We start from the raw sequence: 26,015 nt of genomic DNA, 5'->3' as shown, positions 1-26,015 counted from the left end.
CTCCCCCAGCGCTGTGTTTGAATCTGGATCACAACTTGGGCCATCCTCAGTCTCACGTGGTGCTTTTGCTCCCCTTTTGAAAAGACATCTGGCCATATTTTGCAAATAAAGGAAAATATTTTGATGCTGGACTGTACAGCACTGAAATCTCTCAATGTTTCGTTGTCCTGGATTCTCCTCTGAGAGCCACGGGGTCCTTTATTTGTCCCCATGCCCCTCCCCAAACTTCGGATGAATTAAGTTATTCTCATGCTTATTATTGAGAGCATTTGTCCCCTGCTCCTTTTCAGCTGAAAAATCTTCCAGGGCAGTTAAAAATGCAGCCAAAACAAGAAGGTCCCTGCATTGTGGGCTTACAATCTAAAGCGCAACCACACAAAGAAACGACGGGACTGGGAAAAGGGACTGGGAGGGAAGAGGAAAATCTGATTACCCAGTAGTGGCCAAACTCGGCCCGCCAGCTGTTTGGGGACTACAATTCCCATCATCCCTGACTACTGGTCCTGTTAGCTAGGGATGATGGGAGTTGTAGTCTCAAAACAGCTGGAGGGCCGAGTTTGGCCACCACTGGATTAAACCATGTAGGGCCTCTTAAATGTGACTGGTTCATTGTTTCTTGTTATTATGTTATTATGTTGCCAACCACCTTGTGATCTTCGGATGGCGGGTGGTATTTAAATGTAATAAATACACAAACAATTACAATGAATCCAAACAAAAACTCTGGCAGAAATTGCGAAAGGGCTGTCCCCACAATGGCCAGTTTGCCCAGTTCTGGTGTGAAACTGGTGCAGTGGAGGAGCCCTGATGCTCTCCTCCCCCCCCCCCCGACTCCCTCGGACTCTCCATCCGCGGAGGTTTCGGATGCGCCCCAGCCTGAGGTTCCTGCCTTGCAGGGGTTGGGATGGATGACCCTCGGGGTCCCACTCCGACTCTCCAAATCTAAGGTTGCGAGGCCACCGAGGCTGCCCCGGGCCATTGTTCTGCGCCCGATCCGCCCACGATGGAGGGACGGGCGCCGGTCTCCGGATCGCGGCTCCGAGGGAGAAGCTCCTGGCCCGGCCCAGCGCCTGCCGCCCCCCAACCTCGCCGCGGGGCTCCCCTTTCCGCACCCCACCAGCAGCTCCGAGCCTGAGCGCAAGGGACGCGGAGGATCGCGCGCACGGGAAGATGCGCGGCGCAGCCTCCGCGCCCTTCTGCGCAGCCGCCTGTGCCGGGAGTGGGGGTGGGGCGGGAGGCACGTGACCATCCCCTCCCCCCGCCCGTGGGAAGGAAGCGGAAGAGGGACCCACGTGGGGGCGGGGAGGGCGGAGCGGCCGAGTTTCCGCGTCTCCCGGTGGGGGAGGGCGGCGAGGGAGGCAGCGCCCGGACGCCTGGGTTCTCCGGACGCCTGGGTCCCTTCTCCGGACGCGGCGTCTCCGGACGCCCCTTCGGGCGCGATGGTAAGGGGCGGAAGGGCGGGGGGGGGGGAGCGGCGCCTTCGCCGCCGAGGCTCCTGCGGGCCGGACCGGCGCCTGTCCCGGGCCGGGGGCGCCTCCGCGTTGCTGGTCCTGCCCGACGGGGCGCCCGCTCCGGTCCGGGGGCGCAGCAGCAGCAGGAGGCGCCCCTGATCTCTCTCTCCCCCCCCAGTCCGCTTCCTTGGACCTGAAGTCGAAGGAGGAGAAAGACGCCGAGCTGGACAAGCGGATCGAGGCCCTGCGGCGCAAGAACCAGGCGCTCATCAAGCGCTACCAGGTGAGACGCGGCCGCGGGATCCGGATTAAGGGCGGGGGAGCCTGGCGCTCTGCACGTGCGCAGAGTCCCTCGGGCGGCTAATCCGGGCGGAGGAAGAGGCGTCGTCCGGCTAAGCGGCTTAGGAGGCCCGGGCGCCTTTGCTTCGCGTGACCTTGCCGGGGCGGCCAGGCAGGGCAGAGCTGGAAGGGGCACCCAGGGGTCCTCTAGCCGAACCCCCTGCCATGGCACAGCTGCTATTGTTTAGTCGTGTCCGACTCTTCGTGACCCCCTGGACCAGAGCACGCCAGGCCCTCCTCTCCTCCACTGCCTCCCGCAGCTTCGTCAAACTCATGCTGGCAGCTTCGAGAACACTGTCCCGCCATCTCGTCCTCTCACGTCCCCTTCTCCTTGTGCCCTCCATCTTTCCCAACATCAGGGTCTTCTCCAGGGAGTCTTCTCTCCTCATGAGGTGGCCAAAGTCTTGGAGCCTCAGCTTCAGAATCTGTCCTTCCAGTGAGCACTCAGGGCTGATTTCCTTCAGAATGGAGAGGTTGGATCTTCTTGCAGTCCATGGGACTCTCCAGAGTCTCCTCCAGCACCACAATTCAAAAGCATCCATTCTTCGGCCACAGCCGTGTTGGTCTGCCATAGTCAAAACAAAAAAAATTCCTTCCAGTAGCACCTTAAAGACCATCTAAGTTAGTTCTTGGTATGAGGTCTATTGCAGTAATAGGTCTATTGCAGTTGTTAAGAGTCGTCAACAGGCTCATCACAGCTATCTGCCAATCACCCATTCCCACCACCCTTCTGAGTAATACCCCTCCCCACCTTCTCACTATATAGAAGGGTCTGGTGACTTCTGTTTCAGTGTATCTGAAGAAGTGTGCATGCACACGAAAGCTCATACCAAGAACTAACTTAGTTGGTCTTTAAGGTGCTACTGGAAGGAATTTTTTTGTTTTCATTCTTCGGCCATCAGCCTTCTTTATGGTCCAGCTCTCACTTCCATACATCACTACAGTGGTACCTTGGGTTACATACGCTTCAGGTTACAGACTCCGCTAACCCAGAAATAGTGCTTCAGGTTAAGAACTTTGCTTCAGGATGAGAACAGAAATCGTGCAGCGGCGGCACAGCAGCAGCAGCAGGAGGCCCCATTAGCAAAAGTGGTCCTGCTGGTTAAGAACAGATTCAGGTTAAGAACGGACCTCCAGAACGAATTAAGTCCTTAACCCGAGGTACCAGTGTACCGGTTGGGCCTTTTTTTTGCTCTTCAAGATATGGCAAACCTAATGGGCTGTCCCGAAAGACCACTAATGAACATCTCACCACCCTGAAAAGAAGTGACATGGTGGAGTGACACATGGTTCTGTCCCAGGCTTGGCAACACTTAACATATTTTTTGCTCTATAAGACGCACCAGACCACAAGACACACCTAGTTTTTGGAGGAGGAAAACAAGAAAAAAATATTCTGAATCTCAGAAGCCAGAACAGCAAGAGGGATCACTGCGCAGTGAAAGCAGTAATCCCTCTTGCTGTTCTGGCTTCTGGGATAGCTGCGCAGCCTGCATTCGCTCCATAAGACGCACACACATTTCCCCTTACTTTTTAGAAGGGAAAAAGTGAGTCTTATAGAGCAAAAAATACGGTAAGTTCTTAACCCGAGGTACCACTATACTGGGAAAACCATGGCTTGAACTATACAGACCTTTGTTGGCAAGGTGATGTCTCTGCTTTTTAAGATGCTGTCTAAGTTTGCCATCGTCTTTCTCTCAAGAAGCAGGCGTCTTTTAGTTTTGTGGCTGCTGTCACCATCTGCAGTGATCATGGAGCCCAAGAAAGTAAAATCTCTCACATTGCACATCAGTGGCGCCTCAAGAATCCCTGGGGATGTGGGCCAGGCCCCTCTGCTCCAAGGCTTCCTGAGAAGGGGCATCCACCACCTTCCAAGATCATGCAGTGCAGGGAACACAGTTCAGGACCCCCTGGCAGGAAGGAGAGGCCACTGCCTTCCGAGGCAGCCCCTTCCCCATAGACTCTCCTACTCTGCCGCTGGAATTAATTGCCCCGAAGATGCAGCTTGTGGGGGGGGGGGGTCCCCCGAGAGGCCTGTGATTTCTTGCGGGGTGGGCTGCCTGCCTCCCCACCTGACGCACTCTTCTCTCCTCCCCCCCCAGGAGATAGAAGAAGACCGCAAGAAGGCTGAGCAGGAGGGCATTGCCGTGACGGGGGTCCATCATCGCCACCCCCGCTCTGCCGAGGGGGAGGGCCCAGAACGCCGGCGGGGAGAGCTGGATGCCCCCACCCTGACAGTGCAGGTCTTGCTGTCCCCAGAGGTGGGTGCTGTGGGGGGGAGAGGCAGAAGGGTGGGGTGTGTGGCTGGGGATGGGGGGCAACGGGGGCTCACCCCTCATCCCTTTTCCACTTCCGTCTCCCCACAGGAGAGGCGCCTTGTCAGCAGCGACAGGAAGCCCTTCCGTCCCGGCCCAGCTGCCCCCCGGGGCTCCGTCCGAGGTGCCCCCTACCCAGGCCCCCGCTCCCCCCGAGCTGAGGGACCCCCGGAGCAGCCCCGATGGGAAGGGGCCGGCCCGGACGGCCCAGGGGCCAGCAGGCGGGGGGGAGGGCGAGGGGCCCATGGACAGAGGGCAAGGGGCCGGGGGGCCCCCGCTGGCGACGCCGGGCCTGACCGGAGGTCCAAGGTGAGGGGTCTCGGGCCGAGGGAGGGGGTGGGATGTGGGGAGACCAGACCCCCTCTCTGAGCCCCTCTTTCTGGGCAGGAATGGGAAGAGCGTCGCCGGCAAAACATTGAGAAGATGAATGAGGAGATGGAGAAGATTGCGGAGTACGAGCGCAGCCAGCGGGTGAGTCTGGGGTGGGGGTGGGGGGGGGCTTGTGCTGCCGAGAGGGGGGTCCGTATGGGGCAAGAGTCTCTGGTCTGGCCTGGACCTGGGGGTCTCCCCCCTCTCTCTCCCAGCAGGACGGGGCCCAGGAGAAGAATCCCATCCGGAACTTCCTGGACGACCCAAGGCGCAGCGGCCCCTTTGCCGAGACCGACCGGCGGGAGGGCAGCCGGCGCCACGTCCGCAACTGGGGGGGCGCCGACTTCGAGAAGGTCAAGACGGGCATGGAGCAGGGCGAGCAGTGGTCGCCCCCGGTACGTGGCTGAATTCTGCCCTTGATCCAGGCTAGAGTCCAGTGGAGTTGGCAGAGTAACACCTTAAACACGTTGCAGGATTCCCCCAAAATAGACCAGAGGCCATTGCGTTTCATCCAGCACAAATCCCATACATTCAGGATTGGGCCTGTCCGTAAGAAATCCTCTTGCAGCAGACTTAACTTAAACTTACAGTAACTTATACGTAATAAGTCTTAATGCTAAGTGTACTATGTACAGTTGTAACTTGGTAATCAAACGCCTTGGTACTTGTATGCTTTGGCTCCCAAATGCCGAAAACCTGGACGTGCCGTACTTTTCTGTGTATAAGACTAGGTTTTTTTTTTTGGAAAGAATGCATTCAAAATTGTGGGTCATCTTATACACAGATACAGTCTCCCACCATTTTCTCAATTTCGAGTCCCCCAAATAGGGGGCATCTTATACATGGAGGCGTGTTATACATGGAAAAATATGGTAAGTGTTCCGGTTTTCGAACATTTTTTGGAGGTCTAACATCCGGCGCGGCTTCTGCTTGAAGTGCTTGCAGCCAATCGGAAGCCGCGCCTTGGTTTTCAAATGATTTTGGGAGTCAAACGGACTCCTGGAATGGATTAATTTTGAGAACCAAGGTTCCACTATACGGAACACCATCCCAGAAGGAAGGAGCTGCCGGCAGGTGGAGAGGATGTGTTTCTGCCCCAGGGATGTGGGTGTGCCGTGTGGTCCCCTGGCCCTCTGTGGGGCCCCTCCCTTCATTGGCCCCACTCTCAGCTGGAGCGTTTGCTGGTCAGCTGGGGGTGAGGAGAGATGCCTGAAGCTCAAATAGGCATCTGATGCTGTGCCCGCCTTTGACCCCACCTGTGGCATGTTGCTCTTGGGAGAGGCGGCCCCCAGAAAATGTGGTCGTCCTCCTGTGAAAGGTTCCCTGCCCTGGAATAAATAAAGGGGCCTGGCTCGGTGCCCCAGACCCCCCCCTTTGCAGCTCTCCTGGTTTTGGGGGCTGCATCCTTGCAGCAAGAGGTTCCCTCCACCTGTCGGCTCCTCTTTGCCCTTGGCACCTGACCTCCCTCCGTCTAGAATCATAGCTCTTTAGAGTGGGGCCCCCAGTGGTCATCCAGCCCACCCCCGGGCAGCGCAGGGGTCTGACCTCTGCTTGAGAACTGGCTCTCCCTGGCAGGGTCGCGGTGGCGCCCGGCGCCGGGGGGTTCCAGTTGCGTCCCCCTTGGACATGACGCTCTCCATGACGGGCCGGGAGCGCGCAGAGTACGTCCGGTGGAAGCAGGAGCGGGAGCAGATTGACCAGGAGCGCCTGGCCAGGCACCGCCAGCCCACGGGGGAGTGGCGCCGCGAGTGGGACGCCCAGAAGATGGAGGCCGCGTAAGTCGGGGGGGGGTGCGGGAGGAGGAGGCAGGGGGCGTTGGGGCTTTCCTGGGGGGGGAATCCTGGTCTGGTGGGGGGGGCAGATCATACTCATGCTTTCAGTGGGGGGTGGGACTGGGGGACCCTGGGCCCCACTCACTTGCAGGGAGTGCAGGGGGAAGGGGGCCGTTTATTTACCTGCTTCATAAAATTGTATTTAAAAAACAAAATTTCTAAACAGTGTACAAAGCAATAAAATCACCCCTAAGGAAAAATCAACGATGAAACATTGCAGAAGGCAAAGGGGAGTCCTGCCCGTCTCCACTTGGAAGTGGGGGGCTGGGCTGGGCAGAAGCCCCTTTTTGGAGGGCTTTTGTGCCTTCCAAGGGCTCGGAGCAGCCTCCTGGAAACACAGAATCGTAGAATTGGGACCCCCAAGGGTCATCCAGCCCAACCCCTGGCTGATCCTCCTCACCGTTCTCCTTTCCCTTTCCCAGGTTTAAAGAGGGTGCCAAGCCCAGCGGTCCAAGCGGCGGCAGGCATGGTAAGGAGAAATTTTGAAGGGGCTTTGGGGAGACCCTCTGGGTGGGCTCCTGGGCGCAGACCCGTGCGATGAGCTCAAGCCAACCTGCCCACTCTCCCTTCAATATCTAATAATACACCAGTTCACTTCAAGTCGTTTTCAGAGGTTTTGGCTTTCTAGTTTGGTTCCTTTCTCAGGTGGCACTTTCCTTCAGTTACCCCCCACCCCCCCCGCTCCTTTAACAAATCCCGCTCCTGAGGTGCTTTCAGTAATAGTCTACGGCAGTGGTGGTGAACCCATGGCACGTGCGCCAGAGTGGGCACCCAGAGCCCTCTCTCTTGGCACGCTCACCATCGGCCCAGCAGTTCCATTCTTGGGGGTTGTCAGAGTGAGCAGCCGCTCCCCCCACGCCACTGCGGGTGGGAGCACGTGCCAGCCATAACAGCATTGGGGGAGTTGTGCGCCCGCCAAACAGCTCCTTTTCTGCGCCGCCGCTCCCCGCCCCCAGCGTGATTAGTTGTGTCGCGAGCAGGAAACACCGTATTTTTTGCTCCATAAGACGCCCTTTTTTGCTCCTAAAAAGTAAGGGGAAATGTCTGTGCATCTTATGGAGCAAATGTGTGATCCCCGGAGCCGAATTGCCCAGGAGCAAAAAGCAGATCCTGCTTTTTTTTTTTTGAAAGAGGGAAGGGGGTGTTGAAACAAAGCTGCTAATCGGCATGCGATTGGGAAGGGAGATAAGGGACGCTGGAGATAAAGGAGGCTGCCTGGGATTGGAGAGGTAAAAGCCCATGGATCCTCAGGATTTTTGCATTGGGTCACCCCAAATTCATCATCAGATCACATAGCATGTCTGTGGCCATAGCATGAACCACAAAAATCATACATCCACTGTTTCGTTCAGAATATTTTCCCCCTTGTTTTCCTCCTCTAAAAACTAGGTGCGTCTTATGGAGTGAAAAATACGGTATACAGTGGTGATAGGAACTCAGTAGGAAAAATGTACCTAAATTAAGCCTGATTTTTAGTGGTTGGCCCCTTCTCAGAGCTCCTCTCTGGCCCCCCTTTTCCCCTCTGCCTCCTCAAGGACCGCTGGACCGACTGCTCCGCTTCAGGAAAGAGGTCTGCTCCTCCGTCCTTTTCTTGCTTTCCTTTTAGCTCATGGGAGGTCTGGCGGGTCTTTCTTCACCCAGTCATGTCAAGGAGCAGCATGGGGGCTAAAAGGAGGAAGAAATGGAGGACAATATCCCACTCCCCCCAGAAAAGCTCTTCTTTCTCTTTTTGTGGAGGGTCCAGGCCCCTCTTGAAGGACCTTTGCCTTGCTCCAATCAGGTTGTATATTTCCACCCCTTGGGACGGGACCGAAATATTTGACTTGCCTCATTTTGAAAACTGGCATTTTGAAGCTTGGACTGTTAGGCCATCTCTTTTTGTACCAGCTTGGAGTGTATGAGGGAAACTTCCACTCCCGTGTCCCTTAATCCTTTTAAGACCTCTTTATTTATGGCAGAGGTCAGCAGCCTTAGGCCCAGGAGCCGGAAGTGGCCCATGAGCCATCCCCAAACTGAGCCACCTGCTCAGCAAGTCCCTGAGCACTGCGCTAAATTGCTGCAGCACGGCACGGGAACTTCCTTCTGTGGCTCCGGAAATTACTTCTGCCCAAGCCCAGACGCCGGAAATTGTGTCTGCTCATGTTTGCGGTGCCAGAAACCACTTCTGTGCACAATTGCCGGCATCTGGGCATGCGCAGAAGTGATTTCTTGTGCTGCCCTGGTCTGGCCCATGGAGTATCTCCGCAGGAGTGATCCGGCCCATGCTCAGTAAGCCTTGCCGACCCCTGATTTATGGAAATCACACTTTATATATATACTGCCAACCTAGCAGTTTGAAAGCACCTCAAAGTGCAAGTAGATAAATAGGTACCGCTCCAGCGGGAAGGCAAACGGCGTTTCCGTGCGCTGCTCTGGTTCGCCAGAAGCGGCTTAGTCCTGCTGGCCACATGACCCGGAAGCTGTGCGCCGGCTCCCTCAACCAATAAAGCGAGATGAGCGCCACAACCCCAGAGTCGGCCACGACTGGACCTAAGGGTCAGGGGTCCCTTGACCTTTACACTTTATATGTCAGCCTGACTCCTCTCCTATCTCCCTCTCCAACCTCCTTCCTCACCCACCCCACTCAACTACAGTGGTACCTCGGGTTACAGACGCTTCAGGTTACAGACTCCGCTAACCCAGAAATATTACCACAGGGTAAAAACTTTGCTTCAGGATAAGAACAGAAATCGTGCTCTGGCGGCGCGGCAGCAGCAAAAGGCCCCATTAGCTAAAGTGGTTTCTCAGGTTAAGAACAGTTTCAGGTTAAGAACAGACCTCCGGAATGAATTAAGTTCTTAACCCGAGGTACCGCTGTAACTCTCTCCCTCCAAAGCCCCTCCTTTTAAGCCCTCCCTCCTGGAACCACAGCCAATCAGAGGCTGCCATTATTTAACCATTTGCTGGCAGAAGAAAAAAGTAACCAGCTTTTGGCAGCTCTCCTTGGCTGCTCTCTGCCCGTCTGACTCCTTCCTTCCTCCCTTTCTCTTCCCCACAGATGAGCCCAGGCGGCCCCCCAAGCCCCCCACTTTTGGGCAGTTCCTGGCCGAGCCGCAGCCAGAGCGACGCAGGAAGGGCCGCGGCCGCGGAGGAGGAGGCAGGCGAGGAGGAGGGGGAGCGGGACCCCCCAAGCCCTACAGGTGAGGCGGCTTCTGCGGAGATCAGTGGGGCAGACCCCCGACCCCTGGGGGGTGGGGGCTGGCACCTCCGTCGGGGCGAGTCTTAACTGCGGGTCTCTCTCCTGCCAGCATGCATGACGATCGCTGGGAGGAGCAGGAGGAGCAGCCAGCCCCTGCAGCGGATCGAGCCCCCGAGCAGGAGGAGGCAGACAGGGCTGCCCCCCAGCAGGTCAGACGGGAGGGGAGGGGTTTTTGGGGGGTGGGGTCTTGGTCTTCCATCGGCTTCCCCTAAAGAGTGGGTCTCAAACTCTTTTCTCTGGGCCCCCCTTTCAGAATAAGAATCCGATGGAATCTTAAGAGTTGGGAGGGGCACCCAGGGTGTCATCTAGTCCAGCCCCCCCCCCCGCCAGGCAAGAATCACAGCTGAAGAACCATAGAATTCTAGATTTGGGGTTCCAAGTGCCATCTAGTCTGTGTCAGGAGCTCGTCCTACACTCGAGTAGGACCCTGGCATGCCCGACTGGCATGTTCCCTCCCTCCTGGCCGATCGTTCAGGAGCTTCACAATCTTTCTTCATCCCAAACATCACAGCGACCGATGCCAACACACACAGGCACACTTAGGGATCCGCAGAGTTTGCACAGCATGCATGACAGACTCTCAGCAACTCAGCATTTTGGCTAATCTACTTTATTTACATCTAAACCCACACGGAGCACTGCAACATGGCTCCCTCTCTCTCTCGCATCAGACAGCAAAGAGAAAGAACAAAGGACAATAGTCCCACTTCATGGAACACAGGAACACAAACATCCTGTCTCCGTCACTTCCCACTCGGTGGAGTCAAAACATACACCGTCATGTGACAGACAACAATCCCATGACTGCATTCGTGGAGCAGGAATACTAACAGTCTGACCCCCCACAATACACCTGCAGTGCTCATATCCACAGGTTGGTGCTGAACGCAATCTTCCACGATTGTGCCACACCAACCTTTTAATAAGAAATACATCAGGAAAGACAACTAGAATTTTTCTCAGATTAATAATAATAATAATAATAATAATAATAATAATAATAATATCACTTGATGCATTTTGAAAAAATGGCTATCCATGTCTTGCAAATACAAAAAATTGTTTTTATAGTATATAGTCATACTTTGGTTTCCGAACAGCTTAGTTCCCGTACGTTTTGGCTCCCGAGCGCCGCAAAAACCCAGAAGTGACTCTTCCAGTTTGCAAACTCTTTTTGGAAGCCGAACGTCTGACTGGCCTTCTGATTGGCTGCAGGAGCTTCATGCAGCCAATCAGAAGGCGCGCTTTGGTCTCTGAACGTTTTGGAAGTTGGAATGGACTTCCAGAACGAATTCTGTAGACTACACTGCACTGAAATGCTTAAATGTTTCTCTGCTTGCCCTCGACTCTTCCTGCTGCGTACTTGGAGAACCACTGTCCAAAAGCGAGAAGGACGTCTCTCGGTTGTAGTCGCTGCCACTAAGCAGCACAGGACCAGGGAATGATAGGCTGTAGGGGCTGGGAGGGACCCCAAGGTGCCGTCTAGTCCACCCCCCACAAGGCAGGAGTCTCAGCTGAAGCATCCGTGGCTGATGGCCGTCCAACCTCCACTTAAAAAGCCTTCGAGAAAGGAAAGAGTCCAATAGTAATAATAAAATAATAATAAGAATTTACTATTTGTACTTGCCCACCTGACTGGCTTTCCCCTTCCACCGCCATCAGCTGTTTATCCTCAGAAGGTTCTTTCTAATGTTGAATCAGAATCTTGCCATTTCTGCCCTGAATGCTTTAGTGAAGCTTCCTGCATTGTAGGGGGTTGGAATGGATGGCCTCTGGGGGTCCCTTTCCAGCTCTAGAATTCTGTGCTTTATGAATTTGAAGCCATGGGTTTGGGTCCTGTCTTCCGTGTCTCTCTTGTGTGGTTCTTTGAAGCGCCCGGCCTTTGCCCGCTGACCCCCGGCCTTGTCCTTCTTCTGCAGGCGGTGGCCCCCGCCTCCCCCAGCGCCGGGGAGAAGGAGGAAGAGGAGGAGGAGGAAGATCAGTGGGAGGACGTCAGCGAGGGAGAAGAAGAGGAGGCTGAAGGCAGCGGCAGCCAGCCGGAGGAGGAGGAAGGGCCTGGCTTGGCCCCCCGGGCCCCGGGGCGAAATGGGCAGCTCTCTCTGACCATGCCTGCCCCCCAGGCAGAGACCCCCAGCGCAGAGGGGAAGCCGCTCACCCCCTTCTCGCCGGCCGAGGGCTACTGCCCCGTCTCTGACTGGGGAGAGGAGATGGAGCTCAGCTCGCCCCGGGCAAACCCCCCCAAGAACCCCCTGGCCGCCCCTGGGGAGGGGCCGCCCCCCACGGCAGGTGAGAAGCCAAGCGGGGTGGCATGGGGGTCCGGCTCAGGGGTCCTGGGTCCCAAGCGCTGCTGTTCACATGGGTCAGAACCAGGCTGGATTTGATTTCAACCAAATTGACTTAAATCACAAATTCCAATCTCTAGTGAGCACGACTTGATTTAAATAATTTTTTTTAACAGAAAGACTCATTCTTGCTTGTTTAATTTTAACATTTACAACCAGAGGAAGTTTTCACTTTTGGAATAACAAATTTTCAGAGTGGTTTTTATGGTTATATAAAAAATGACTGATTTGGTTCTACTATTAGAAATACCTTGATAGATAATTATGAAATTGTGAGGTTTAATAAGTTAAATGTTTATATCTGGACAGCTTTTCTACTGTACAGTAGACGCTTGGGTTGCGAATGTGATCTGTGCGGGAGGCACGTTTGCAACCCGCAGCACTGCATCTGCGCACGCATGGGCTGCGATTCAACACTTCTGTGCGTTTGCAAAGCGCCAAAAGCCGGAAATAACCTATTCTGGTACTCCAGGGTTCAGCGCTGTGCACAACCCGAAAAGGGCAGCCCAAAGCGCCTGTAACCGAGGTATGGACTGTACTTGATTGGAGGGAGAAAGATAATAATTTCCTTAATAACAATTGAAACAATTGAAGCAATAACATTATAGCATGTTTGTTAACTGATGTGGTTTAAAAACAACTTAGCCGAGTTTTAGCACACATGAGAAATTAAAGCAAATCCTTATATGCTATTGAATAGCCTTTGGACTTAAATGGAACTTAAAAAGAAAATTATCTTTAGAAAGATTTTTCCTCCAGAAGCATTTTATTTTAAAAATCCAATTTACATTTTTAAAAATCAAAATGAAATTTAAAAAATCAGATTTTTTTGTTTTGTTTTTGAATTACTGTTTTTTATCCACCCTGGTCAGAACTCGGTTTGGGTCCTCCCAGCGCATAAAGTAACTGAGGGGGGTGGGAAATCCTCTATCTCTCCCCCCCCCCCGCCTGGTGCAGCTATACCATCTTCCTTCTCTTTCTGCAGGGACGAAGCCCCCAGACCCTCCAGCTGAGCAGGGCTCCCCTCAAGCGGAAGGGGCGGCCCCTCCTGGCCCCATAGCGGCCCCCCCGGCTGTGACAAAAGAGGAAAAAGAAGAGGAGGACCCGGAAGTCGTGGCCCCCGGAGGAGGGGAGGCTGCCCAGGAGCCTGGAGAGCCAGGTGCTGCGAGGGGCAAGGGAGGACCCCCCCAGCCCCCCCTCTGCCAGACCTGGCTCTTCCTCGGGGACTGAAGCCCTCTTTCTTCTCTCCCCACCCCCAGGCACTGCCATGGAGCAGGACCCGGTGGCTGCGTCCGGCGTGGTGGAGATCACCGGTTTCCAGCGGGTGCGTTTCTGTAAGCTGCCCCCCAGCGGGCTCTAGCGGGCGCCCTCCCTGCGGGGCGGCCCTGGCATGGGGCACGAGGACCTCTCTGTCTCCCTGCACTGGCTCTGCGGCGCCACCTCCTGGCTGCTCCCTCTTCTCGCCCCTTGCATGCGCCTGTCCTCCTCTCTGCATGGCCGGCCTGACCCCTCTGCCCCACTTCCTGGCAGCAGCAGCTCTCTCGGGTTTCAGGCGGGGGGGGGAGGTCTCTCCCAACCCCACCCAGAAATGCTGTTGTTGAGGGTCAAACTATAGACTATCTGCCTGTGGGGAAGCAGCTCTGCCCCGAATGGTGGTGGTAGTAATAATAATAATAATAATAATAATAATAATAATAATAATAATTTATACCCTGTGCTTCCCGGTTCAGGAAGCCGGGCTCAGGGCAGCTAACAACAAATTTTAAACACTTAATTGATGCTACAAAAAACCCAGCATAAAATATAGTAAAGGGGTAAAGGGACCCCTGACCATTAGGTACAGTTGTGGCCGACTCTGGGGTTGCAGCGCTCATCTCGCTTTACTGGCCGAGGGAGCCGGCATACAGCTTCCGGGTCATGTGGCCAGCAGGACTAAGCTGCTTCTGGCAAACCAGAGCAGCGCACGGAAACACCCTTTACCTTCCCACCGGAGCGGTACCTATTTATCTACTTGCACTTTGAGGTGCTTTCGAACTGCTAGGTTGGCAGGAGCAGGGACCGAGCAACGGGAGCTCATCCCATTGCGGGGATTTGAACCGTCAACCTTCTGATCGGCAAGCCCTAGGCTCTGTGGTTTAACATACATCGCCACCCACGTCCCCATAAAATATGGTATAAAGCGTAAATAACAATAAAATCACAAATCAATTTAGGGGGGAAATCCACCCAATAAACACTAGAAGATCCCCAGGGCTAGCTGGCTAAATTAGTCCCACTTGGGCCAGCGAGGAGACTGGGGGAGAAGCAGCTGTGGGATCCCAGAGCGGGGAATCTTCACAAAAGGGGGAGGGGGAGGGAAGGAAGGGATCCCACCCGTAACACGAGGTGCCACTATACCACTCTGCTCCCCACAGTCAGAAGGAGCAATGCCAGGGGGGATAAAAATCAATGATTTCGTTAAAAAAAGATTTTTTTAAAAAAATAGGATTTTTTAAAATATAAATCAGATTTTTAAAATAAAATGCTTTGGGAGGGAAAATCTTTCTAAAGGTAGTTTTCTATTTAAGTTCCATTATAGTCCAAAGATTCATCAGGAAATAAGGATTTGTTTTAAGCTTTTCATGGGTGCTAAAACTCAGTCTAAGTTGTTGTTTTTTTTAAAAAAAAATAGCTACATCGGTTAACAAACATGGATAAACATGCTATAATGTTATTGTTTTAGTTAAATAAATTGTTATTAAGGAAATGATTATTTTTTCTCCTTCCAATCAAGTAGAGCAGAAAAGTTGTCCAAATATCAACAGTTAACTTATGAAACCTCACCAGAATTTCATAATTATCTGTCTACGTATTTCTAATAGTAGAACCAAATCAGTCATTTTTTATATAACTGTAAAAACCACTCTGGAAATTTATTATTCCAAAAGTGAAACCTGGTTGTAAATATTAAGATAATACCAGCAAGAATGAGTCTTTCTGTAAAAAAAATGATTTGAATTGGGTCTTAACTGACTAGTGATTTAAATCGTGATTTAAATCAATTTGATTTAAATCAAATCCACCCTGAGTGATGCTTCCGAAGACCCGTTGCTGGAAGCCGCAGGAAGGGCGAGTGTTGCTCTCGTGGTCGGATCCTGCCTGCAGGTTTCCCATTGGGGCACCTGGTGGGCCACTAGGAGAACAGGAGGCTGGCCCAGATCCGGCAGCTGGGCTCTTCTGATGTGCTAATGGAACCTCCAGCTCCAGGGGCAGCCTATCTCTGTGGGGAATTAGCCACTGCGAGGGCTGCCTGTTGGGCCAGCTGGGCCAAGGGCCTGATCCTGCAGGCTGTTCTTTGGGGGGCAGGAGCTACGTCTAGTCCTTGTCTGTTTCTCTGCTTCCGTTTGCCGCATTAAACCTTTTCTCTTTCTCTCTGGGCTTTTCCTCTCTTCTGTGCATGACCCCCCCCCCCGCCCCCCGCCCAGGTTCTCTGTCTCAGGAATTGCCGGCTGGCTTGATTCATGGGCTGTGGCAGAGGGGAGACCCCCCTCCAGTAGGAGTTTCCTTTTGGGGGCGGAGAGAGCAAAGGGATGCTGCTGCATGTTTGGGAAGGGGCAGGCAGTTGCCTTGGGCCTGACGGGACGTTCCTCTCCTCAGTTGCAATTCCTGCATTGTGGGGGTTGGGCTGGATGACCCCCCGGTGTCCCACCCAGCCCTGTAGTTCCATGTTTCTTCAGCAGTGCAGTTGAAAGGGGATGCTGCCCTCAGCTGGGAAAGCAGGGCACTGCAAGACAAGCCCATTCAGGTCATCTTTATTAGCCTGCAGGAGGATAATGCTAAAAATAAAAATAAAAATAATTATTTATACCCCACCCACCTGACTGGGTTTCCCCAGCCACTCTGGGTGGCTCCCAACAGAATTAATGATAATACCTGGAAGAGGAAGTGGCCTTTGTCTCTCCCTCCCCCGCCTTCCTTCTACCTGAATTTCAAGAGCATTTGGCTTTGGCAAGAGCAGAGGCCAGGGCTTGCTCTTCAGAAACTTTCCCGCAAAGACCTTCCCCTCCCACAGGGGATGGAGAGCCTTCAATGGCTCTTGATCATTCTTTCGGAGTTTTTGCCCCCGGTTCGCAGAATTGCGGCCTTGGAAGTCCATCTTGCCCAACCCCAATCGCAGAGAAATAATCCCTGGCAGGTTGGTGTCCGAGCCCTGCTTAAAAACCTCCATCGAAGGAGAGCCCACCGCCTTCCCAGGGAGCCCCTTCTCCTCTGGGATGCCTCTGACTCTCGGAATGTTCCCTTCCTGATATTTAGTCGGAATCTCCCTCCTTGCCCTCGGAAGCCACGGGTTCGAGTTCTCCCTTCTGGAGCAGCTCGCTCCATTTTCAGCCTTTCAGATATTTGAAGAAGGCTCTCGTACCGTGATTATTTCATTATTCATTTTGGGCAGGAGCTTGCTTGTTTTGGGCCTGCCCCAGATCAAAGCAAAGCCCAAACTCCCAGTGAGACTGAAATGTGTGTTGAATTTCAAGGCAAGAGTTAAGAAACAACAAATGGGGAGCTGGTTATTTTTTTTTAAATGGATCGCTTCCTCTCCACTGGCTCGTCCCTTCTCTGCCTGGCTCACCTGCGCCCAGGTGTGTGTGTGTGCATGTTGGGGGGGGGTCTCAGGTGGGACCTGTCCTCCCCCCCTGCTTGTGACTGACTCTCTTTCCCTCCCGCCCCCCCAGGAGCAGATGGAGGAGGCCTGAAGTCCAGGAGGACATTCCCTGTCGCTCTGTTCACCCCGGGTTGTGGGGCAAGTCCTGAGAGTTCGGAGCCAGAGCAGCTTCCTCCATGGAGGGGGTGGGATCTGCAGCCCCCCCCCGTAATCTGCCTGCTTGGACCACTCCTTTGCACAGCCTCCAATACAATGAGTGGGGGGACGCCAGCCCCCGCCCCAATGCCTTTTGCTGCTGTTCACGCAAGTCACCTGGCAGGTGGAGAAAGTGCCCCCCCAGCTGCATGTGAGGCTGTTGCTGACCCCTGCCAGATGAGGCACATTTTTCAAGGGGGGGGGACTTTGCTTTGCGCCCCTTGCAGTCCCTGTCGTCATCGTCCCCCTTCTGTGCATCGCTCTTTTATGCCGTTTCCAGGATTGGGGGGCTCTGAGGGTGGGGAGAGCAAGGCCCCCAGTCTGGTAGGGGGGAGCGACGGCAGCTCCTTGTGTTGGGAGGGGCTGCCCCCTCTGCTGGGGTGAGGGCTGTCTGTGGGGCTGCCCCATATCATGTGCAAGTGAAAGGGTTTCCTGTCAATAAAGTCTTTCCCACGACTTTCTGCCTTGTCCTCCCTTGCTAGAATGAATGGGGGGGGGGTTTCCCTCAGGAGGAGGGATCTTCCTCTCCAGGGGGTGGGGTGGGGGTGTCATGGGATGCCTTGGGCAGATTCAGCGTGCCCTCTTGGTAAATAGCTGGGCCTGGATCTCTTGGGCAGGAAAATGTAGGGTGAAAATCTCCCCAAGTATGGCTATGGGCTCGCTGGCCACTCTGCAAGGTCCAGCCCCCTATTTTCCCCTTGAGAGGGGCCGGGAGGTGCCTGGAGGAAGCCCACCCAGCTGTGGGTCTGGAGGCAACTTGCTCTTGCCCCCCCAGTGGTAGTGTGGATCTGAGCATGGAGATTCTTGCTGCAGGTGGGCGACCCCTCCAAGCCCCCCCTCTCCGGACCCACCAAGGGAGATAATAGCACAGTAGAAGGCTAATAGCAACCATTAATTCATAGACGCGTAGAGTCGGAAGGGACCCCAAGGGCCATCTAGTCCAACCCTCTCTTGCAGGAATCTCAGCTAAAGCATCCCAGACAGATTGGCCACCCAACCTCTGCTTAAAAACCTCCAAGGAAGGAGAGGCCACTGCTGACCCATCGGAAAGTTCTTCCTGGTGTTGAGTCAGAATCTCCTTCCTTGTAGCTTGAAGCCATGGGTTCGAGTCCTACCCTCTGGAGCAGGAAAAAACAAGCTTGCTCCCTCTTCCAGCCCTGGTATATTTGAAGATGGCTATCATTTTGCCAAAGATGGAGAAGCTCTATACAGTCAGCAAAGACAAGACCTGGAGCTGACTGTGGCTCAGATCATCAGCTTCTTATAGCAAAATTCAAGCTTAAACTGAAGAAAGTAGGAAAAACCACTGGGCCGGTAAGATACAATCTAAGTCAAATCCCTTATGAATACACAGTGGAAGTGAGGAACAGGTTTAAGGATTTAGATTTGCTGGACAGAGTGCCTGAAGAACTATGGATGGAGGCTCGTAACATTATACAATGAAAAGGAAATGCAAGAAAGCAAAGTGGCTGTCCAATGAGGCCTTACAAATAGCGGGGGAGAGAAGGCAAGCAAAATGCGAGGGAGATGGTGAAAGATACAGGAAATTGAATGCAGATTTCCAAAGAATAGCAAGGAGAGGCAAGAAGACCTTCTTAAACGAGCAATGCAAAGAAATAGAGGAAAGCAATAGAATGGGAAGAACCAGAGATCTGTTCAAGAAAATTGGAGATATGAAAGGAACATTTCGTACAAAGATTTCCATAATAAAGGACAAAAGTGGAAAGGACCTAACAGAAGCAGAAGACATCAAGAAGAGGTGGCAAGAATACACAGAGGAATTATACCAGAAAGAAATGGATGTCCCATATACCCCAGGTAGTGTGGTTGCTGACCTTGAGCCAGACATCCTGGAAAGTGAAGTCAAATGGGCCTTAGAAAGCACTGCAAATAACAAGGCCAGTGGAAGTGATGGTATTCCAGCTGAACTATTTAAAATTTTAAACGATGATGCTGTTAAGGTGCTACATTCAATATGCCAGCAAATTTGGAAAACTCAGCAGTGGCCAGAGGATTGGAGAAGATCAGTCTACATCCCAATCCCAAAGAAGGGCAGTGCCAAAGAATGCTCCAACTACCGCACAATTGCACTCATTTCACACGCTAGCAAGGTTATGCTTAAAATTCTACAAGGAAGGCTCAAGCAGTATGTGGACCGAGAACTCCCAGAAGTGCAAGCTGGATTTAGAAGAGGCAGAGGAACCAGAGACCAAATTGCAAGCATGCGCTGGATTATGGAGAAAGCTAGAGAGTTCCAGAAAGACATCTACTTCTGCTTCATTGACTATGCAAAAGCCTTTGACTGTGTCGACCACGGCAAACTATGGCAAGTTTTTAAAGAAATGGGAGTGCCAGATCACCTCATCTGTCTCCTGAGAAATCTCTATGTGGGACAAGAAGCTACAGTTAGAACTGGATATGGTACAACTGATTGGTTCAAAATTGGGAAAGGAGTACGACAAGGCTGTATTTTGTCTCCCTGCTTATTTAACTTATATGCAGAATTCATCATGCGAAAGGCTGGGCTGGATGAATCCCTAGTCGGAATTAAGATTGCCGGAAGAAATATCAACAACCTCAGATATGCAGATGACACAACCTTGATGGCAGAAAGTGAGGAGGAATTAAAGAACCTTTTAATGAGGGTGAAAGAGGAGAGCGCAAAATATGGTCTGAAGCTCAACATCAAAAAAACGAAGATCATGGCCACTGGTCCCATCACCTCCTGGCAAATAGAAGGGGAAGAAATGGAGGTAGCGAGAGATTTTACTTTCTTGGGCTCAATGATCACTGCAGATGGTGACAGCAGCCACGAAATTAAAAGACGCCTGCTTCTTGGGAGAAGGGCAATGACAGGCCTAGACAGCATCTTGAGAAGTAGAGACATCACCTTGCCAACAAAGGTCCGTATAGTTCAAGCTATGGTTTTCCCAGTAGTGATGTATGGAAGTGAGAGCTGGACCATAAAGAAGGCTGATCGCCGAAGAATTGATGCCTTTGAATCCTGGTGCTGGAGGAGACTCTTGAGAGTCCCATGGACTGCAAGAAGATCAAACCTTTCCATACTGAAGGAAATCAACCCTGAGTGCTCACTGGAAGGACAGATTGTGAAGCTGAGGCTCCAGTACTTTGGCCACCTCATGAGAAGAGAAGACTCCCTGGAGAAGACCCTGATGTTGGGAAAGATGGAGGGCACAAGGAGAAGGGGACGGCAGAGGACGAGATGGTTGGATAGTGTTTTCGAGGTTACCAGCATGAGTTTAACCAAACTGCGGGAGGCAGTGGAAGACAGGAGTGCCTGGCGTTCTCTGGTCCATGGGGTCACGAAGAGTCGGACACGACTAAACGACTAAACAACAACAACAAATCATTTTTCCAAGCTAAACATCCCCGACTGCCTCAGCCTTTCCTCATAAGGCTTGGCTTGCAGACCCTTCGCCATCAATTGAAACTTTGATGGAAATCGCGTAACGGAAGAGATAAGCTTGTGAGAACGGCTTTTCGAATTCGCTCTTTTCGGAGAATCGCTGCCGCTTCCTGCGCCCCGTTGCGCCCCCCCAAGGGAACCGCTATCTGCCCCCCCCCCTCGCCGCCGCCGCCCTGGAAGTCCCTATAAAGATCCGGAGCGAGGACTGGCGCCGGGACAGCAGGTGGAGGCGCAGCGCCGGGGCGTCGTCTGAAGGCTGGTCGGGGAGAGAAACGGAGGCATCGAGAGAAATTTAGCCAATTTCCTAAACCAGACCCCGACTTCCTCTTTCGGGCGGTATAAACGGGGAGGGAGCCGGTCGGCAGCCGCCCGGAAGCAGGGGAGAGGGAGCGGCTGCCTGGTTCTTGCTCCGCAGGGTAAGTGTGTGGGAGATCGCCCCCCCAAACCCGGTCACCCCAAAGGGAAGCGGGCAGAGCTGCCTGGGATCTGAGCGGGGCCGGCGAAGGGCTCCTGCGCGCAAGCAGAGGGCAGAGGTGGCAGTCTGCCGTGGGGGGGGGGGGGGAGCTGGGAGAGGCGCGTTTAGCAGAGGGGCTCCCGCTGCTGCACCCCGATTTATCTTTGCACCTGGTGCTATTCCCCCCCAAAGGACCTATTGGGAGTGATTTGGCTCCGGATAGTTCGCAAAGGAAGAGAGAGAGGAGCTATCAGGCCAGGAGCTGCTGCCCCCCTACCCTAGTGGCCCCCCAAAACAGGTTGCATCGCAATGCGGGGTGGGGGGAGCGAGCCGCTGCCCCTCCCTCCCTCCCTCCCCAGCTGGGTTTGGGTCTTCTCACCCCTTTATGTCTGATGCCTTTGGGCGTTTCTTGGGAGGAATGGGGTCCTGCAAGGGGTGATGATGAAGATGAAAGGAGCTGCCGGCGTGCCACAATTGCAGGGTCCCGGGTTGCCCCCCCCCCCGAATCTAGTAGGCTGCCAAAACCCCCGAGAAGACCCTGCTCTCTCCGCCTGCCCGCCTGCCTGCGGGTCACACGATTCTGCTTCTGCTCTGCTGCAAGAACACTGGGCAATGCACCCCCGGCAAAGGCGACTTCGCCCCGCGCCCCGATTCTCTGCCCCCTCCCCACCTGCTCTCCGGTAATGGGAGCGTCTCGCAGGATCTGGGGCGCATGGGAACAGGGGGAGCCCAGGAGGGCCCGGCTGGGTTGGGGGCTGGCAGAGGAGGGAGGGAGGGAGGGAGGGGGCAAAAGGGGAAGAAGCCGGGAAGGGAGAGAAAGGGCGGAGGAAGGAAGCTCGGAGGAAGAGTGGAGGTTGTGACGCTGAGGCTCCATTCCTCGCAGCGCAGCTTATTGGCACCTGCCAAAGGGTCCCATCTGGCTTCTGCGGAAGGAGGCATAGAATGCAGCCACGCAAAATCAAGCCCGATACCCTCCAGCCAAAGGTGCAATACGACTAATATTGGAATATTTTTTAAATCAAAAAAATCTACACCCTGGGTCTCTAATTCTCAGCCTGGCCGGCCTCGCGGGGTTGTCGTGGGGATTAACGCGCCTGCCCCCTGGAGCTCCTTGAGGAGAGAATGCGAGAGGGATTCGAGGGCAGACCTGCACCTCCCCCAGCCTGCGCTTGGCATCCTTGGCCGCCCCTAGACGCCCTCGGGACCCCCGCCCTCTCCGCCCCCCCCCCCTTCTGGGCGACCTCTCCTGGTCTCCAGCAGCTCCGCTCACAGCTTTCCAAACAAGCCGCGCCTCGCTCCAGGAACTTGGGCTGCCCATTTTTCTCTATACAGCCACGAGGCTTCTCCAGCCGGGGACGGTGTCTGTGAAATCCCAGGAGCCCTTAATGGCAGCCCCCCCTCCCTCCCCACCCTGCTAGTGCTTCCTTCCCGCTACACTTGACGTTTCTGGGGAGGCGCCTCCAGACGGGAGCAAAATCGCTCTTCCCTCCTTCTTTCCTGCACGCGAGGATTTTCCTGAGCCGCCTCCGTACAGCTGGTGGCTCTGGGACATTGGGGGCGAAGCGGGGCTGGAGGGCGAGGATGGGGGGCTTGGACTGGGAGGAAGGAGTTACAGATAGGTAGCCGTGGTGGTCTGCCATAGTCAAAACAAAAAAAAATTCCTTCCAGTAGCACCTTAAAGACCAACTAAGTTCGTTCTGGGAAAAGGTAAAAGGCGGATCTAGACGGATCCTCGTGAAATCATATGATTTTTTCATTCAAATTAAATAAAACCACCATGATACTGTAGACCACGTCTTACTCTGTAGACAGCATCAAAAAAATCATGCACCCACTATTTCGTGGGGCCGCAGGGGCGCAAAAACATGGTTAGAAAACACGGATCCTCATGGATCCTCATGATTTTGCACAAGACCAGCCCAAAGTCACCATCAGATCAAACATCATGGCCAGGGGCACAGCATCCACCACAAAAATCACAGATCCACGGCTTCCTGGCCATACCGTGGCCCAAAAACGTGGTTTCGAAGCACGGATCCTCACGCTTTTGCACTAGATCAATCCAAATTCACCGTCAAATCACATATCATGGCCAGGGGCACAGCATCCACCACAAAAATCACGGATCCACGGCTTCCTGGCCATACCGTGGCCCAAAAACGTGGTTTCGAAGCACGGATCCTCATGGATCCTCGTGATTTTTGCACAAGATCAGCCCAAAGTCACCATCGGATCAAACATCATGGCCAGGGGCACAGCCTGCAACACCAAAATCACGGATCCACTGCTTCATGGTGAAACCGTTCTTGGTATGAGCTTTCGTGTGCATGCACACTTCTTCAGATACAGGAGGAAGGAGGCAGCTCCGGGCGTTGCCTTGGCGGGGAAGAGAACACGGTTTAATTTGCGGGCGGCAGGTCTGGTTCGCGGGCAAAAAGGCAACGCGGGTGGGGTCTCTCTTGCTGTTCACACCCGGACAGAGAGACTGGAAGCAATTCTTGAGTTATAGGAGCCCAGCGGTCCCGGAAGAAACCAGCCTTAGATGCGGTGCCCCCTGAAGCAGCTTCAATCGACTTCGTATCAGAATTTGCCGGAGAATAAGACCGCCGAGTCCAAACGGGTTGGGGCTCCTCCAGGGTGTAGTTTTTGTCCATCCGTTCCCCGCTCCCAAAGGGTCATGTGGTCCGACCCTCTGCCCAGAGCTTGACTCGCAGAACCCCCAAAAGATGGTCATCTGACCTCTGCTGCCTTCTAGTCTCTTCAGTTTATGTTGTATTTTATCATTGCGTCCCGAAGCTTCACGGGTAAAAATTGCAAGATTTTCCCCCCCCTTCTGTTTGGGGGTAGAACGGTTCTCTTTGCTTTTATTGCAAAAAATAAATAAATGTAAGTTTCTTACCCAGCACCTAAAATAGCCCAGCGCTGTACAGAACAGGACCTTAACAATGACGCCACGACCTTCATCATAAAGAACAAATGTGTTGTGTAATTAACTCTGCAATGACAACTAATACAAACTGGTTGTTTAAAAACTCCTTGGCGGCTACAGCCCGGAGCTGTTCCCAAACGTTGGAACTCCCTTCCTAGGAAAGCATCGTGGTCTATTAATCTGTGTTTGTTTTCACTTGTGTGAACCGCCTTGAGTCCCGGCCTGGGGAAAACACACAAGCAAACAAATTTTAGGGCTACTTGCATAATCAGAGCTTTGGGCAAATGTTCTCTCGCTCTGTAGATGTTCGTGTGCGCAAAGGTAACCTTTTGGGGACCAGGCTGGTGCATTGCGGGGGGGACGGGACGGACTAGATGACACTGGGATCCCCCAATCTAGGATTCTGTGGTTCTTCAGCTGCGATTCCTGCATTGTAGGGGGTTGGACTGGATGGCCGCTGGGGGTGCCTTTCACTTCTACAGTTCCACGATTTCCCAGAGGCCGGGCCTTGCCTAGGCTAGAGACCTTCCCGCCTCTGGCCCTGACTCCTCTCTCCCTCCTGTCTGCCCCCCGCAGGACTCCCCGCGGCTCAGGGATGGACGACCTCAGCGACTTCTACTCGGAGTACAATGATTCCGACCCGGACCCCTCCGACGCGGGCCCCCTGGTGTTTGAGGAGTCGGGCCTGAGCCCCCTCCTGTGGGTGGCGCTGACCGTCTACGTGCTGGTGTTCGTGGTGGGCGTGCTGGGCAACGGCGCCGTGGTCTGGGTGGTGGGCTTCCAGATGCGGCGCACCGTCAACACCACCTGGTTCCTCAACCTGGCCGTGGCTGACCTGCTGTGCTGCCTGGCGCTGCCCTTCCTGGCCGCGCCGCTCGTCTCCGACCACCACTGGGCGCTGGGCGACTTCGCCTGCAAGCTCTTCCCGTCGCTCATCATCCTCAACATGTTCGCCAGCGTCAACCTGCTGGTCCTCATCAGCATCGACCGCTGCTGCTTGGTGCTGAGGCCCGTCTGGTGCCAGAACCGCCGCTCGGTGCGCCTGGCCTGGGGCTCTTGCGCCCTGGCCTGGCTGCTGGCGCTGGCGCTCACGGCGCCCACCTTCTTCTCCCGCAGCATCGTCACGCAATTCAAGAAGAGCCTGTGCAGCACCAACTACGCCGCTTTCCCCGGAGGTCCCCGCGTGGCCGAGGTCTCCGTGGCTTCCACGCGCTTCGCGCTGGCCTTCGCGCTCCCGCTGGCGGTCATCTGCGCGTGCTACGGGCTGCTCCTGCGCCGGGTGCGCAGCTCCCGTTTCGGGCAGCGCTCGCAGAAGACTCTCAAGGTGGTCCTGGTGGTGGTGGTGGGCTTCTTCGTCTGCTGGGGGCCCTACCACCTGGCCGGCCTCATCCAGGCCTCCCAGCCCCCCAAAAGCTGGCTCAGCGACTCAGTGAACCAGGCGGACCCCCTGATCGTGTGCTTGGCCTACGTCAACAGCTGCATCAACCCGGTCATCTACGTCCTCGCCGGCCACGACTTCCGGAGCAAGATGCGCCGCTCCGTCAAGGCGCTCCTGCGCAACGTCTTCAGCGAGGAGTCCGCGCTCGGACACTCCTTCGCCGACGGCCACGCGAGGACGCAAGACACGTGCGCCGCCACCACGGAGGACCGCAGCGACCCCAGCGACCGCAGCGCCAGCACCGTCGTGTGAGGAGGGGGCCACCACGAAGGAGGCCCTGCTGGGCAGCTCTGTCTGCGCGACGCCGCTCCTCTTACTCGCTTAGCTCTGGGAGGGGGCCAGCCCCACCCCAGAAGTCTCTGCAGGCTCCTCGACCCCTGAGACCATTGACATCAAGCAGGCGGCCTTTCCTGTGCTCCTTTCGGCGCCTGCGAAAAACATTCTGCTCAGACAAGCCGACCCAGAAGCGTAGAGAGTCGAGGTGGATTTTAACCTGTTGGAGTATTTTAACTTTTGTATCTTTTAAAGTACTGTTGTACATTTTTCTCAGTTTTCTTATCTTTTTGTAAGCTGCTTTGAGGCGTGTGTTTTTTTAAAAAAAAACAACAACCAAGCCATGCATGCACATTATGAAATAAAATAACTGCAATAGACTTACCAACCCACCCTCCTCCTTTGTTTGTGCGCTCTCTTTCCGCAGTTCAAACCTTGCTCAATTATGCGTGAAGAGACAGACAAAATTACAAAAAGAGGGAACCAAAGGAGCCATAATAAGTGATACACAAAAATCTTTCAAGACAAGTGTGTGTGTGTGTGTGTGTGTGTGTGTGTGTGTGTGTGTGTGTTCAGACTGGGTGACTTCAAGGGATGGGAGGCGCAAACCCCTTTGATGCCTCCCCAGTTTGCCTAGTGATGCCCAGAGGAAACTTTATTTTGTGGGAATGTTGTGGATAGTAGGAGAGGATATACTGATTTAGTAGTATGCTTCCCCTCTCTCACGCTAGTGAGTCAGTAGCAGAGTATATTCCCCTGTCTACTGCAGGGAGC

The 26,015-nt window shown here is 54.1% G+C and overlaps 2 protein-coding genes across 5 annotated transcripts; both read left to right on the top strand.

Moving 5' to 3' along the window:
* Positions 1–1,278: 1,278 nt before the first annotated feature.
* On the top strand, positions 1,279–17,176 carry CCDC9 (coiled-coil domain containing 9). Of its 2 annotated transcripts, none has more exons than XM_083753894.1 (14): positions 1,279–1,442; positions 1,630–1,734; positions 3,893–4,051; positions 4,157–4,414; positions 4,493–4,576; positions 4,693–4,869; positions 6,050–6,249; positions 6,729–6,775; positions 9,344–9,485; positions 9,594–9,693; positions 11,464–11,830; positions 12,872–13,045; positions 13,146–13,210; positions 16,596–17,176. In XM_083753894.1, exons 1-14 carry the CDS (start codon positions 1,440–1,442, stop codon positions 16,614–16,616), a joined length of 1,902 nt encoding a protein of 633 aa, XP_083610020.1. In that variant the 5' UTR covers positions 1,279–1,439; the 3' UTR covers positions 16,617–17,176. The 2 variants fall into 2 exon arrangements, with proteins under 2 accessions (XP_083610020.1, XP_083610019.1); XM_083753893.1 differs by having other exon boundaries at positions 4,690–4,869.
* A 3,165-nt stretch (positions 17,177–20,341) lies between these two features.
* C5AR1 (complement C5a receptor 1) lies at positions 20,342–25,621 on the top strand. Of its 3 annotated transcripts, none has more exons than XM_083754124.1 (3): positions 20,342–20,563; positions 23,086–23,275; positions 24,107–25,350. In XM_083754124.1, exon 3 carries the CDS (start codon positions 24,126–24,128, stop codon positions 25,218–25,220), a length of 1,095 nt encoding a protein of 364 aa, XP_083610250.1. In that variant the 5' UTR covers positions 20,342–20,563; positions 23,086–23,275; positions 24,107–24,125; the 3' UTR covers positions 25,221–25,350. The 3 variants fall into 3 exon arrangements, with proteins under 3 accessions (XP_083610250.1, XP_083610249.1, XP_083610248.1); XM_083754123.1 differs by having other exon boundaries at positions 20,342–22,209; positions 22,961–23,275; XM_083754122.1 differs by lacking the exon at positions 23,086–23,275 and having other exon boundaries at positions 24,107–25,621.
* Positions 25,622–26,015: the final 394 nt, after the last annotated feature.

Source organism: Podarcis gaigeae, assembly GCF_964106915.1.
Source record: "Podarcis gaigeae genome assembly, chromosome: 8".
In the NCBI taxonomy this organism is placed as follows: Eukaryota; Metazoa; Chordata; class Lepidosauria; order Squamata; family Lacertidae; genus Podarcis; species Podarcis gaigeae.
The sequence above is the reverse complement of the archived record's forward strand: the minus strand, read 5'-3'. Positions and strand labels throughout refer to the sequence as shown.

Excerpts from the sequence above, each read along its gene's own strand:
- CCDC9 (XM_083753893.1), top strand. Across the intron at positions 9,486-9,593 it reads GGACCCCCCAAGCCCTACAG|CATGCATGACGATCGCTGGG; the intron begins GTGAGGCGGCTT and ends CTCTCCTGCCAG. Across the intron at positions 9,694-11,463 it reads ACAGGGCTGCCCCCCAGCAG|GCGGTGGCCCCCGCCTCCCC; the intron begins GTCAGACGGGAG and ends CTTCTTCTGCAG.
- C5AR1 (XM_083754122.1), top strand. The coding sequence starts at position 24,126 with ATGGACGACCTCAGCGACTTCTACTCGGAGTACAATGATTCCGACCCG.